This window comes from Equus caballus, chromosome 17 (genome assembly GCF_041296265.1).
Source record: "Equus caballus isolate H_3958 breed thoroughbred chromosome 17, TB-T2T, whole genome shotgun sequence".
Taxonomy (NCBI): Eukaryota; Metazoa; Chordata; class Mammalia; order Perissodactyla; family Equidae; genus Equus; species Equus caballus.
This window is the reverse complement of record NC_091700.1, coordinates 100,366,024-100,381,174: the sequence shown is the minus strand read 5'-3', so window position 1 is coordinate 100,381,174 and position 15,151 is coordinate 100,366,024. Positions and strand designations below refer to the sequence as shown.

General features: G+C 57.0%; 1 protein-coding gene across 50 annotated transcripts in view; it reads right to left on the bottom strand.

Annotated features, from left to right (window-relative positions):
• Positions 1-15,151, bottom strand: part of MCF2L (MCF.2 cell line derived transforming sequence like) — a 181,294-nt gene that overhangs the window by 28,669 nt on the left and 137,474 nt on the right. For all 50 annotated transcript variants that reach the window (XM_023621868.2, XM_070240482.1, XM_070240493.1 and 47 more), the window contains 3 exons: positions 13,132-13,222; positions 2,623-2,742; positions 491-607 (listed from right to left, as the gene is read on the bottom strand). In XM_023621868.2, coding sequence (XP_023477636.2) covers positions 491-607; positions 2,623-2,742; positions 13,132-13,222 — 328 coding nt within the window. The remainder of the gene's footprint in view (positions 1-490; positions 608-2,622; positions 2,743-13,131; positions 13,223-15,151) is intronic.

Sequence of the window (15,151 nt, the reverse complement as noted above, 5' to 3'; positions counted from 1 at the left end):
CCTCTGCCTGGAGAGGAGACGTCCCCCGCAGACCCGGAGGGCGTCTCAGAGATGGGACAGGGCCACTGCAAGTCTGCTTTGCGTAAATACCTTCCCGCGTGTTCCTTAGCCTCACGGCTTCCTCAGAAACATACCAGGCACCCCTTACACACGCCGTCACCACCCAGAGTCATGCTACGCTCGAGGGCTCTCTCTCTCCGTTAGCAGAAGTGTGAGTGCCACAACCACAACACGGGGTTTTCTTTCTCTCGTTCTTTCTGTCTCTGAGCCCAGAGAAAGCCACTCCCGAATTTATTACTCATGTTATTTCTTTAAATGACTGAGGTCCACTGAGACCATCTCCTCATTCTTGGGGAGAAAACTTCGGCTAATGGGAACATGTCTCTGGGAAAGGCAGCATCGTAACGCAAAAGCAATTCTGTTGGATTAACTAGGGATTATTGAGAAGCACGGCCCCCAGCCAGCACCCGGGAGTGCCAACAGGACTCACTGTGCGGTGACACAACCACTTGGTGTGGCAGTAATCCAGGGTCCCGCCCAGGTCCTCCGTCAGCTGGGACTTGTCAATGTAATCGTGCAATTCTGGTACTGAGCTCAGCATTGTGACCTAGAGGAGCAAGAAAACCGCCCCATAAACAGACTGCCTGGCGCACGAGGAGGAAACCAGCTCCTGCGGATGTTAAGGGTGGCAGCGTGGGCAGAAGCATCTAGTTAAATCCTAGCTCCACTACTTATGGGCTGGTTGACTTCACGCGAGTTGCTATTCTCTCTGGGCCTCGGCCTTCTTGTTCATGAAATGGGTATAAGATGGTTACTCTCACCAGGTGACAATCATCAAGGCATGAAAAACCTGGGCAGACAGCTGGACACACAGCCGAGATGGGGCGTCTGATGGGTGAACGCTCCTGGGCCAGGGGACCTCGGCCTGGCCGCCAAACGGTGCTCTGACTCCAAGAAGATGACTTTGCCCCTCTTCCTGCTGAAACACCACGAGGTCGCTGCCAGTGCTGGTCGGGGTCAGCACAGCGCCTCCAGGGCACGGCTGCCGTCACAGGTAGATGCGTGGCAGCTGTGACCAGTGAGCTCTTCCTCGCGGGACGTGTTTTTATTTTTCTGTACTTCTCTTGCCCTCTCTGAGGTTATTCTGTCTGTGAGTTTTGGATAAAAATATAGCCCGTGCTTTGTAAGCCTCAGACGGATGCTATAAGACAGGTCTCAAGAGGTTTAGCCCAAGCGTCACTCGATACCACGTCGTGTATCATTAAACACGGCGTCCGCTGAGGGGGGTTCTCCCGGCGGTTCTGTCTAGTGCTGAGGTCGGCACACAGTGCCGAACGTCAACATGAATACATTTTGACAGCAGCGCTCTTCCGTGACACTTTCTGAACCTCTAAAGAGTGATCCAAAATGGAATTGAAGACGCCGCCATGGTTTCTGGGAAACCTGCTTTTGAGAACTCACTAACTGTGCCCGAGAGTGGCGTCTGCAGGCTGACCCAGCACTCACGACGGAGACCTCAGCCTCGTTTCCTGGGACAGCTACGTGGACAGAGCTGTTGCTAACGAGCTTTACTTGCCAAATTCACGGAAGAGACTGGGCACCCCGAGGTCACTCTCACAGGGGCCGTGACACGTGACTGCCGGGGAGGTGGCTGTCCTGAGAGCTCGGGGGCCGGGGGGGCAGAGGCCTCACACACGCGTCTGGCCATGTCAGTGTCGCCAACGCGAACCTCCAGCCTGACGAGGGCGCCTGGTCTCCAGGGTTTGATCACTAATCATCTCGGAGAAACTGACTGCTGGAACTCAGGCTTCTCTGATGCACAAAGGCGGTGGGCACGGTTTTCCCCAAGGCCCCGAAGCCCGTGGTTTAGGGCTGCCCAGCGGGACTTGTCCCCAGAGGCTCAGTGGCTCCTCACACCGGCCCGTGGACTGGCAGAGCGCCCGCCGTCCTGTGTATGGAGGAAGAGGTAGCGCGACCTCGCCAGGGTTCTTGCGTTTCCAAGAGCAATCTGGCTGGTACTGCTGCACAGGCAACGAGGCACCTGCAGCCGGCCCTATGGGGCTTCCTTGCAAAGGAGAACAAAAGAACTCCTGGGGAGCAAATGAGTCACGGGGTGCACTGCCTGCCGAGTCCACCCTGCCTACGGCCCTGCCTGCTGAGGCCCACCCACCCTGGCCTGCAGCTCAGAGTTCCTGCGGCAGGCCGGAGGGCACACGCCCCCACTTCTTGGACCCCCTCGCCCCCAGGCCCTGGCAGAGCTGGCGTTCCTCACTAGGAGGCTGGCATGGCTCTCAGCCCGTTGGGCTCTCTTATTATTCAGCCTGAATTGCTGTAAGAACATTCTGGGCTTGTGGGTCTGACGAAACACCCGCACTTTTATGGTGGGCCATCTGGGCAAGGCTGCGCTGTGCAGTGTGAATGTCAGTGTGGGTGGGGTGGGGGGGTGAGGCTCACACGGCTCCTGCCGCGTAAGAGGAAGCACAATGTCCCACTGACTCGTCCGGGGCCGTGTTCACGCCCACCCATTGAGGCTGCCACCTTGAGAATTTCGATTGTTGTAGACGGGCCAGGAACGCAATTCAGTTCAGTGCTGCCTACGGAGCGAAAGCAAGGCATACTCACCGGTACCTTCATCTTAAAGTCATCTCTGTTGAATCTGAAAGCGAGGTCAGAGAGGGTCCTCTGGAAAAATCCCGTTGGGCGCAGGACAAGGACGCGCTGGAGGTTTGCCGGGAAGGACGCCTGTGAGAGAACAGAGGGCGGTGGCATCGCTGTGGCGGCTCGGAGGCCGAGCCTGGGCCCCACACCTGCAGTGGACAGCACGCTGCAGAGAGCTGGGGGCCAGCTCACTGGTCCAGGTGTTCTCAGCACGCCACCATCACACTAAGACAGAAATGGCCACAGACATGGGGCTGTGAGGGCATCCTCACCGCTTCTTAAAAGAAAAGGAAAAACATCCCAGTGCTTGGTACAACCCTGTCAGCTGTTTATAAACTTAAAAGTGGAAAGCTTGTCACACTCGTCACTGAACTGTGTCCCGCAAGTTCTTAGGCTGAAGAGTCCAAACCCCTAGGGCCTCAGAACGCGATGGTGTTTGAGGTCTTTGCAGAGGTGGTCACGTTAAGACGAGGTCATCGGTGTGGCCCCTAACCCAGTGTGACTGGTGTCCCTATAAAAAGGGGACATTTGCAACAGACATGCACAGGGGAACGCCATGGGAAGATGGAGGCAGGTTGGCGTGATGCGTCTACAAGCCAGGGAACGCCCAGGGTCGCCAGCCACACCGGGAGCGGGGGGAGATGCTCCCTCAGAGCCTCTAGGAGGAGCCGACCCGCGACATCTCCATCTCGGACTTCCGCCTCCAGGACCGGGGGAGAGTTGGTTCCTGCCGTGTGGCTGCCCCGTCTGTGGAACGTTGTTACGACAGCCCCAGGAGCCAAGATACTTATCAGATAAAAACAAAGCCATAAGACGCGTTCCTGTAATTGCCTAAGACGAAGATAAAGACAGGCTTCCCCCAGCACGCGCCCACCCTAAGACACGTGTACGTGAATATACTCGGTTACCAGCTCTGCTTACAAGGTGCGTAACCTCTGGCAAGTTACCTAACCTCTCCGTGCCTCAGTTTCCCTGTCTGTAAGACCAGGATAACAGAGTGCCTTCCTGACCACAAACTTTTGAGGGTTAGTGACCTAACAACAGGCAGCGTTTAGCACCATGCTCGCACCATGCGCTCAGAAACGCGGCCCCCACAGGTCTACTCCAGATGCCAGACAATTTCCAAAGGCTGAAATGCAGGGAGACCCTGTCACTAAAAAACAAAATTTGGAAGCGACTGAGTTGGTTTCCGGGTAACCAGGCTAAGTGCACCTGAGACACAGAAAAGAGGAGACCCAGCCCACAGCCTGAGGCGGACACGGCAGCAAGGAGTCGCCCAGGTACCTTGGCTGAAGGTCGTCCCTGGGCCGCCCTTGAATAGCCAAGCTGGCCTCAGAAGGCCCAGCAGAAGCAGGCCCGGGGGGCACGGGTGGGGAGCCCCGTCCCTCGTGGGGACCAGCAGCTGTGGAGGGCAGCGTGGCTCCGCTGGCAGGAGGGAGCCGACTGCATCACGGCAGCGACTGTGGGAATGCTGGGTCACACAAGTCCCCAGGTTCTCACAAACCTCTGGGACCAGAAAATAACTGGCTGGGACCTCGCTCGGGAACGGAAATGAACTTTTCAGTCCACGTGAGGCCCTGGTGGCAAGGCCTCGACCAAAAGCACGAAGCAGGGGCCGCCCGTCAGGCCACCCTGCTTCCCGGGAGGAATGGAAGGAAGGCCAGAGCGCGGCCACTCTTCCTGCACGTCAACCAAGCGCCAGAGCCGCGCCCGCCGTGGTGCCGCTGCCATCCCAGCGCGGGGCGCGAGGGCAGAGTTTGCTGAACAGCGAGAGGTCCTCTCGTGAGCGACTCCCTTAGGGGACCTCCCCTCTGCTCAGTGCAGCAGCCGCCTCCCCTCCCAGGAGGCCGTTCCCACGCAGCCGCGCTCTCTGCCAGCGGGTCTCACTCCAGCTCACAAGAATCCCGGAGGGCCGGTCACCCCAGACCTGGGCGCCCAGTGAGTGTCTGACTCAGCAGAGCATCCGAGGAGATGCGCACGCGCCACGACAGCCCTGCTCACGGCCCCACGGCCCTCGGTGGCACCGTGTCCCTGCAGCTTGTCCGCAGAACTGAAAGTGGGGTCGCGGCCTCACCCCCTTGGCCCCAAGGCCTGGATCTGCATCGAGCGAGTCCCCAGGGGCCTCTGATGCCGGATCCCACCTCAGTTTGAGAGCAAGTCCCTCTCGTAAGAAAAAAACAAAGAGAAAGCAAGGTGGCTGGCGTTGGCCGCTCTGGGTCCAGCCTTGGCCACGAGGCCCAGGTTAGCCCACCTCCCCGGGATCAGACAGCACAGGGTCGCTGGGGACCAAACCGACAGCCGAGGCCTGAGCTTGCCGCCATTGGGGCGACCAGCAGCCCAGTGCCTCGCCCCAGCCCAGCGACCCACGGCGCTCAGGCCACACAGGGCTCTCGTGGCCCTCCCTGTCTCTCACACCCCACAGCTGACCTCAAATTCCACCTGCTCTCCCTCCAGATTTCATCCAGAACCTCCGCACTCCTTCCCCACCCAGCTCTCCTGCACCGCTGCCCCTGGGCCTGCTCTCCAGGGCAGTGCCACCACGACCCTTTAAGACGCCAGCCGTGCCATGACACCCTCCTGCACAAAACCTTCCAGAGACTCCCCCGCGCCTGACACAAACCAGAGCCCTGACCACAGCCTGCGGCAGCCTCCTGACCCCAAGCCGTCCCCTACGCGGCTCACACACCCGTCGCTGCTTCCTCACTCAGACACCCGCCTGGCGCTTCAGACTGGGGAGGGCCGCTGGGAGCCATGGCGGCGGCAGATCCCAAAGGAATCCCATCGTCACACCCAGCACCTGATAGGGCAAAGCCATGGGCGCCACGCCCCCAGGGCCATGCCCCCTAACCGCCAACCGCGGGTGGGCCACTCCAACCCTCTGCAGGGAGCGCTCAGCGTTTGACTCCCCAGCAGCCCCGTTCTCCTTTCCTCTCTAACTCGAAGGGCGCCTTCAGGCTGAATTGCATCGCCCCGTTCCCGCGGCCCTAACGCACGGCTCCATCTGCAGTCATCTTCCTGTCCACCCCACCCTCCTGCCCAGGGCCGGCCCTGCGTCTGAGCTGGAGCTCGCGCCCACCAGGCCATGCTGGACAGCTTCAACTCCTTCCTCCCTCGGATCTCGTCCCCACCAGCAAACACCCAGCCAGCGCCTTCCCGTCAGACATGCAGCTTCCATCCCTGCTTCTTCACTTCTGGTTTGGGCCTCACGCCCCCCACAGAACCACACAACCCAAGGCCCCGACGGCCATCCTGCTGTGGTTCCAGCCCTTGGCCACCCGGAACTGGTGGGATGTCCCCCCACTGGAGAGGCACGTTTCTGTACCATGTGACGTCGCCGTCCGGGCCCCGCGCGCTGTTCTGACCTTCTCCAGCGGCTCCTTTCCCTCCTCCTCCCGCCCGTGCACCAGAACCCACGTCTGTGGACGTCCTGGGCTGCCTCATCAAGGTTTAAAACTGCCACCCACTCACTGGTGGCCTCCAAGCTGTGTCTCTGGCCTGGTCCCTCCCTAAGCTTCCACCTGAGGGCCCTCGACACCTGCCAGGCACCTCCATCACCCTCCAGGAACCTTGAGGGCGGCGGCCCGGCTCAGTGACCACTGCCTCTGGCCTGGGCGTGAGGCGCGCGCCCTCCCCGAAGGTCCTCCAACTGTCAGAGCCGTGGAGGACGGGGACCCGTGTCCTTGGTCGCAGCACTTCAGCTGCCTGCTGGGTGTCTGCGGCTGTGTGAACGGGGAGGTGAGCCGAGGGCTGTCTGCCCAGCCGTGGCCTCCATACTCGCCCACCTTCACCCGCTGGACCCACAGCCGGGCCTGGGCAGGGTTATCTCAAGGTGGGTGGGCTCTCGTGGGCCTCATTCAGCCCTGTGCTCTGTGCCCCACCATCAGGTTCTACGCTCGGACACAGACGTCTCTGCATCCCGTGAGCAGCACACAGCACGACCGGGGAGATTTGACTGCTCAGCACCATAACAGGAGGGACTGTGAAATGAGCACCCAGTGAGCAGAGATCTCTGCATTATGCCCAGGAGGGACTGTGAAATGAGCACCCAGCAAGCAGAGATGTCTCTGTTATGCTCAACAGGGACTGTGAAATGAGCACCCAGCGAGCAGAGATGTCTCTGTTATGCACAGGAGGGATTGTGAAATGAGCACCCAGTGAGCAGAGATGTCTCTGTTATGCTCAGGAGGGACTGTGAAATAAGCACCCAGCGAGCAGAGATCTCTGCGTGATGCCCACTCCCACTTACACAGTTTGCCTCCGTTGAGTGGAAAGAAAACAACTCAGAAATGCGGCTGAAAGACGGAGGCCTGAGGGCAGGTTCTGGGTCACCTACCAACGAGAGGACTGTGTCACCACCATCTGTGAGACAGGCCGCCGCTATTTAAGGAAAACGTCCTTACGGAAGTCTCTCCGGAGGTGACGAGGCGTCATGCTTTTCTAAATTTCTGCAGTTTCATCGCCCTCAGTGACACCTCAGGCAGACGTGCCCCATCAGGACGAGTTTCAACTTAGACAACAGAACTGTGCCGCTTGTCCCTCGGCAACCTTGCTGAGATGCGGTCAGTGCAGGCGGCAAGAGGACGGCCTGGCAGCGGGACCCCGCCCTCCGGGGGACGACCACCTGCTGCGCCCGCGGCTGGGGTGACTGTCAGCGTGGAAACAGCTCATCCGCGTCCTCGGCTTTGCGTTAGTCTTTCTGTTTCTTTACACTATTGAATCTTTACATTAAAGACGGTAATCGTAAGATCCCAGCCAAGCAGGAAGCCTTTAAGGACACACACGAATGTGTATTCTGAAGACACACGACAGCAAATGACATCTTCTCTGGGTTGGAGTCAACTGTGTGTACTAAAAGCTGAAGAAAATTCCAGAATAAAACCTTCATTTTAAAAATAGAGGTAACTAGATGGGAGATTTGTGTGAAAGCTATAAAATAACGTCTTTTTGTAACTCAATAATCATGCACAGTCGGCCCTGCTTATCCGTGGGAAATACACTCCAACCCCCAGTGCACGCCTGAGACCACAGACAGCACCGAGCCCTGCATATACTATGTTGTTTCTTCTACATACACGCCTATGACAAAGTTTAAGTGATAAATTAGGCACAGTAAGGGATTAACAATAAATAATAATAAAATAGAACAATTATAACAATGTACTATAACAAACATTACTGTAGATCTTAGCAACCTGAGCATACGATTTATACGATTTTGTTCTTTCCTTATTAAGTAGAGAACTTCCACCTTTTCATTTAAGGGAAGTACTTTACGGCCTCTCTTTGGCGTATTCGAGTTGCCAGCATCACAACTCTTGTGCTTTGGGGCTGTCATTAAGTAAAATAGGGGTGACCTGAACACAAGCACTGCAGTACCCGACAGTCGATCCGATAACTGAGACGGCTGCTAAGTGGCTCACGGGAGGGTAGCACACACAGCAAGGATACGCTGGACACAGAGATGGTTCACGTCCAGCGAGGGATGGAGCAGGACGGCACGAGATTTCATAACACGACTCAGAATGGCGTGCGATTTAAAACTCACGAGTCCTTTATTTCTGAAATTTTCTATTTAATATTTTTGGGCTGCAGCTGACCACGGGTAATGGACCGTGGCATGTGAAGCCATGGATGGGGGGGGGTACTGTAATCATAGAACGATTAGAAGGTTTCTAGGTAATACGAAAGCACTACTGGTTATTCCCTGGGGCCGACCTTGACTGACTTAGGAACACATACATGACGGGATGGCCATACAAATGTAGTTTGGAGACAGAAAAAGAGCAGTTAACCGGCTTCCGAATTTATATTCTTGGAGACTCACAAGCTGAAAAGGCCCCTCACATGTTTCCACCCAGCTAAAGCCAGTGGACAGTTAGGACCTGTGGACCCTGCGGCTTTGGGGGGCCCTCTTCGAAAAGCCTCCCCAAGTTCAGGCAACTTTCTTAAGTTCTGCTCAATGTCCACCCCGTCCGACCCTGCACACTTACTCTACGAAACGGAGCGGCTGAAGCCTGACCACTTACGCTTGTCCGACAGTAGACAGAATGCAGACACAGTTTGTGTAATAAACACAAGTTCGAAGGTTTGTGTCTCAGTGTTCAGAGATGAACCTGAAGCAGAGCCTGCTGACGGTGAGCAGAGGCCTCGGCTGCAGGGCTGCCCCGGGAGGTGTGGACGGGGCACGGAGGAGCGGGCAGTGGAGGCCACCCCGCAGTAAACACTGTGGAGGCCACTGCGATCGCCATCAGGGAAAAGACATTCTAGTGAAATAAGCAGGAGGGGCACAATCTTGGAGTGAAGGGCAGTCACTAAACCGAATACTCCTTATGCTACAAATCGGCACTGCCCACCCTTCCTTCTGGAACATTCTGCGTGTGCTGGGACCCCTGGTGTGGGGAAGGAGCTCAGCCTTGGAGATGGATCCCACTCCAGGTGACCTCGTCCCTTGACTGCCGAGGATGTGGCACGTGTTCACGGTGCAGCCCCCACCCCTCCACTGAGGCGCACCCAGCACAGTTTGTGCGGCCGCCCAGCCAACAAGCAAACTCGTTCCGAGAGGGCCCAGCTCCCCGACAGTCAGGCTGGGCCTCCCGAGGAGCAACGGCAGGGCGTCATCCACGCCAGCTCCCGGCCCTCGGCGAGGGCAGTGCCAGCACGTGACCCCTCCCTTGGGGTCCACCCCTGTGCTCCACTGCTGCACCCTTAGGCCCCTTGGAGGAGCCATGCCGGCGGCCTCCCGCCTTCACTGACAAGTGCCGAGGGGCATGGTCATCACCTCCTCTCTGCCAGGACAAATCCTCCTTCCCCTTCCCACTCTCATCAGGTGTCACCTCTGCCGGGAAGCCCTCCTGGCACTCACACTGTCCCCTCTTCACCTCCACCTGTGCTTAGACCTCTAGTAAGTGGCACACAGTAGGAACTCAAGCTCCCTGTTTAACACAGCATCATTTTGCTACATGTGAAACATTGGATGACCTAAAAGCCCTGGGTCCCTCAGGCACTTCATTCTTACGAGTTCCCCAAATGCTGACACACGCTCAAGCACGCACACACACATGCATGTGTGAACACCCATGCACACACACCCATGCATGCTCACTCACGCACACACGTGTACACCCACGCATGCTCACTCACGCACACACATGCTCAGGCACACACACACTTGCACACACGGTGCAGTGCAAGTGGGTGCAAGGGTGGGATGGAATCCTAGAAGAGTATACTTGGATGTTTTACAAAACACACGTCACTGAGGACAGTCCAAACTTGGAACCACCTGCTGGACCAAGAGAGACGTCTGGATTGTCAGCTTCAGGTCTTATTGTCTCTACCTTCAGCCACCAGCTGCAACCGTGAACTGAGAGGCGAGCGAGAATTGCCCCATCGCCCCCTCAGAGCTGGTGCAGGCCCTGTTCTCGAGGAGGCACAGTGGGTCTGATTTTAGCAACTCTGGACTTTGGCTCCCCCAGTGTCTTATTTTTCTATTCCAAGCCCAGCTGAAGTCATCCAAAGAAGAAAAAGAACCCCAAGTTTGGGAAAGCTCCACTCACGAGACAGCAAACGTGGTGGCTGAAAATAGCCCCGGTCACAGTGCCTTGTCACGTCAGCGCGAGTGCACTGGGAGACCAGCAGAGCCCCAGCCCGCACACTCGATTTTGAGCCCCTGCAGCAAACTGGCCAGGCGCTCTGGTGGACTCGTCTATGCTGGGGGCCAGGGCCTGTGCAGACTCCTTCCCAGGGCTCTGGCCTGGCTGGCGCCAGGTAGGGTTTTCCCAAAGCCCCAAGGATGAATGTGCGGGCCACCTGATGCTGCTCCAGGCTCACAGCCCCAGGGACGGCACCCATGGGCTGGCTCTGCCCCCGCCCAGCTCCCCTGCACTGGGGACAGCTGTCCAGCTCAGTCTCCCACCTCCCGTGCCCCGCAGAACCATGGTGGCCATCAGACCCCGCATCCTGGCTCAGAGACAGACGGGAGCACAAGAAAGCCACAGGGCCTGGCTCTCAGCACCCTGACCTCCCCACGACCTGCACGGTCTCAGGCGCCCTGTGCGTCTGCCGGTGTCTCTGGCTGTAACCCTGTGGCAGTGTTCTGTCGACCGTCTGCCCCGCTTGGCTGTGCGCCTCCCACCCGTTCCCTCCTCACACCCCCAGCGCCTCGTACTGAGCCAGGCACGTGCGGCATCTCAATAAATGGGTCAAATATACGAATAGTATCATTGGCATTAATAGGTCAGTAAATCCTCATAGCAAAAAGCTGGAGTTCAAAGAGAATCTGCGACAACTCTGCTCAAAAAATGCTAACTTCTGGGATTTCCAAACCAGTACTGGGGAACCCCAAAACTTATAGGAAAAAGGAGAGAAAAAACACCTCTACCATGAGAGTGTAAGAATCAGTGCAAACATGAAAACTCAGACACCAACTGTTCAGTGATGATTTTCACAAAACAGAGTTTGAAAGATGAGCCAGGTGGCTTCAGAATTCACCTGAGATAAACTCGATGCTGAGTGAAACCACGTTTATAGTCGGCTCTCGAGAACTGGACTCCCACAGCACGGGCAGGTTTGCCCCTGCAGTGCTGCTGTCTTGTCGGAGATCTCACAGGATCACCTCAGTTTAAAAACAGTTTATCTGGGGGCCAGTCTGGGGGCACAGTGGTTGAGTTCTCGTGTTCCATTTCAGTGGCCTGGGGTTCGTGGGTCTGGATCCTGGGCACAGACCTATGCACCACTCATTGGGCCATGCTGTGGTAGCATTCCACACACAAAATAGAGGAAGGTTGGCACAGATGTTAGCTCAGGGCCAATCTTCCTCACCAAAAAAAAAAAAGAAAAAAAAATTGGGGGCTGGCCCAGTGGCGCAGTGGTTAAGTGTGCATGTTCCACTTTGGTGGCCTGGGTTTTGCCAGTTCCGATCCTATACACTGCTCATTGGGCCATGCTGTGGCAGGCGTCCCACATATAAAGTGGAGGAAGATGGGCACAGATGTTAGCTCAGGGCCAGTCTTCCTCAGCAAAAAGAGGAGCATTGGCAGCAAATAGCTTAGGGCTAATCGTCCTCAAAAAAAAAAAAAATTAAAATGATGAAATGGACATATTGGTTCTTAACCGGTGATGGCCTATCAAAAATACTTTGTAAGTTTCCGAGGATTTTAAAACAAAGGAAAGCTGATTAAATAATACCACCACTTCTTTTGAAACCTTTCGAAGTGCTGGGATTTGTCTCAGATGGTGGATGGGGTAGGAAGTGTCTGCCGGGTGGGGACAGGGAGCGGGCGGTGCAGGGAGAGGGTTGATCAGAAAGACAAAGGCAGACCAGCAGTCCAGGGACAGGGGCACCAAGATGGTGTGGGCGCTAAGAGTGGATCTGGAGGCCTTAGCTGCGGGTAGGACGAAGTGCCCAGGCCGTCGCAGGGGAGGAGCCGAGCCTTCACTCCTCCCAGGACCCCGGACAGCAGCCTCTCGGGGGCCAGGGACCAAAGAGCTCGAACCCAAGACCAGAACAGGAGGTCGGGGGGCTTACCCCACTGGGGTTAGGTTTTAAGGAACCTTGGGAGCAGCAAGGCGGTCACAGCTGGGACCCCGGCCGCAGTCGCTCTGGGCTGCCAGCTTGCAGACAGTCAAACGTGGGTCCTTGGGCTGCGGGGAGCGAGTGGGTGGAACTCAGCTTGGTGAGAAAGCTCGACTTGGAGCTCAGGGGGTGGGGGGAGGGTGGAAGCTCCTGACAAAAATAAAATTCAAGGTTTTCTGCTGACTTAACGCTTCCCTCTTCACTGATTACTGCAGGCTAAAAAAACCAGACCAGCTGCTCTTCTCCACGGAGGGCAGCTCCACAGATGGACAGACAGTCCCTCAGCACGGAGGGACGCTGAACATGGGAATGGGGCCCCAGAGCAGGCTCAGGCATCGGACGGAGCCACAAAACTGAAGAACCAGTAGCCCATTTGGAAAGGAGAAAGCCACTTAGAAAAAGCTACTCAGTACAATCTCAAATGACTAGTCTGAAGATTCTGTGCAACACACTCAACACCATGCTTACTCGGGGCTCTGCTCCGTTTAAGAAAGAACACACAGTGAAACCCTGAGCACGTCACACCCTCAGTGGTCAGAAATAAACCAGCCGGTGAAACTGTTTGCAAATCATAACAGGCCCCCTAAGAGTTAACCCATTTGAGAACACACACGCATGCACACGTTTGCACACATGCACGTGCACACACACAAGCCCTGGCAACTCGAGGGGCCCAACATGGTGTGGGACCCCAGGTGTCCCCTGGCCCCACCTCAGGCCACCTGGGGCTGGTGCTCCGAGCTGGCAGCTCACCACAGCTCTGCCCCCCACTGTGAAGCACGCACCAGCCAGAACCCAAACTGCCACCCAGACAGGCGAGTCACCAGAGAGAAACGCTGCTGTCACCCAGCCAGGAGAAGAGTAGGCGGGAGTGTCACTCACCCCAGCCCGATACTTACTGCTATTCGCAGGACTGATGCCTTCACCGAGGTCCATTTGTCCTGCCTTCGGTCTATGACCAGGATGAACCCAATGCCAGCATCTTGTAAGCTGAAACGAGGAGAGAGAGCTGCAGTTAGTGGGGGCAGCAGCAGCAATGTCTAAGGAACCTTATAATGAAGCGATTCTTCCTGGAATCCTCATGCCACTTCGGCACTGCAAGGCGAGATGCACGCCCAGGAAGCGTCTGAGCAGACTGCAGCATCTCCAGGAGCCTCGTCCGGGCAATTTCCAGAACTCGCTCGCATCTAAAGACAGACAGATCTTTTCTGTGTGTGGCTTATTTCCTAGACAAACACCGACTGTCTCACAACGCAAAGATCCAGGCAGAACCCGTCCCTCCCGGACTCAGTCAACTCATGTTCCACAGTGAGAGCCGAGTGACTTTCCTTTCCAGGTTGACCAGCTGGTTAAGCCCTCCAAACACATTTTATGACCCAAAAGTCACGTTAGTCCTAGCCATGCTCATTCACGTTATAAAATCACTCCTGATGGCACTGCCACAACTTTGGGAGAAAATTCCCGAGTTGTCCGAAGGCTCACAAGCATCTGTCAGAAACAGGAGACAAGGCCTGGCTCCTTGCAACAGCAACATTGGTTTTAAAGATGACACTTGGTCGCTGTGCGAGGATACCCTGCGTCCTGGCTCAGCCTGACGCAGAGCCTGAGTCACAGCACAGAAACGAGGAGGCCGCTTCCACTGGGTACTGTCACAGCGAGCCAATAGTGTGACGCCAGCAGCTGCCGCCGCCTGCCAATCCCGGCACAGGCAGATGAGAGGCAGGCCGGCACTGACGTGACTCGCTCACGTGCGAGTCTCTGAACCAACTAAGGGAGCCGCTTCTGGGTTTAAATGAAAATCACAGTCACACGGAAGATACACAAATTATGCAGCCCCTGAGAGGACTCTGATAAAGCCAGAGCTGGAACCACCAAAATCCTTTCTGACCCGCAGATGTGATGATGGTGAGGGGACACACAAGATGCACGCGTGTGTGGGTGTGGGCCGTTGGCCCTGTGCTCTCATGCTCTTTCGATGACGGACTACCAGTTCACAGTAATCCGTCTTCATAACAGCAAGGGACTTCTCGGCAAACACAGATAAACGCCAGCTCTCGTTGCAAACAGCCTTTCTGCTGTTGACGCCAGAGCCCACAGGAGACGCACAGCGAGAGGTCAAGGCTTCTGCTTCACCGCTGTGCAGGCCCCGCAGGCAGAGCCGCCTTCTGGGCAGGCTCAGTTCTCGTGGAGGCAGGGTCTTCTGTTTGTGTGTCACTTGAGTTTCAGTGCCAGGAACCCGGGGTTCACAGCCGTCCTGCTCCCCATGACACCCCAGTACTTAGTGCTCCCCACAGACTGCAGGCCAACCCACCCGGTCCAGCCGCGCAGGTCAGTGAGGGAGCTGAGATGGTGGGAGCCCTGGCCCCGGCTCCATCCCAGGCCGGCTGCCGGGGAGCCCAGGGACCTGTCTGTGGTGGGCATGTACTTTCTTTGAGGTGGCCCAAAGCAGGTCCTTGCTGGGGTCAGTGTAGCCCCAGCCGCCAGGGTGGGGTGAGTCCAAACCTGCCATCCCAGCCTCAGCCTGTGAACCGGGCTCAGCCACCGACCGAGGCCTGGACGGGAGGAGGCAGCGTCTCGGGCAGCAGCCTGAGCTGTCCACGCACAGGTGCTCTGCCGAGATCGCCCTGCTCAACCGCACGCTCCCTTTCGAGAGGTATAGGTCACAGGCTCCTCCCTGATGATGCCAGCCACGCACGGCTTCTCTGGTCTGTCTGTGCCCTCGGAAGCACTGGGGCCGGGCCAGCTTGACGGGCAGGGCTCCCCGTCCTCCCCACCTCCCTCCACCTCACAGGTGGGCATCCGGGCTGGGGAGCCGGCCCAGGGCTGAGACTCAGTCACCTGGGATCACTTGTCCCAAAGTGGAGAGAAGAGGCCCAGACACACTTGCGCTCGCCGAGCACATCACCCTTGACCTGCAGT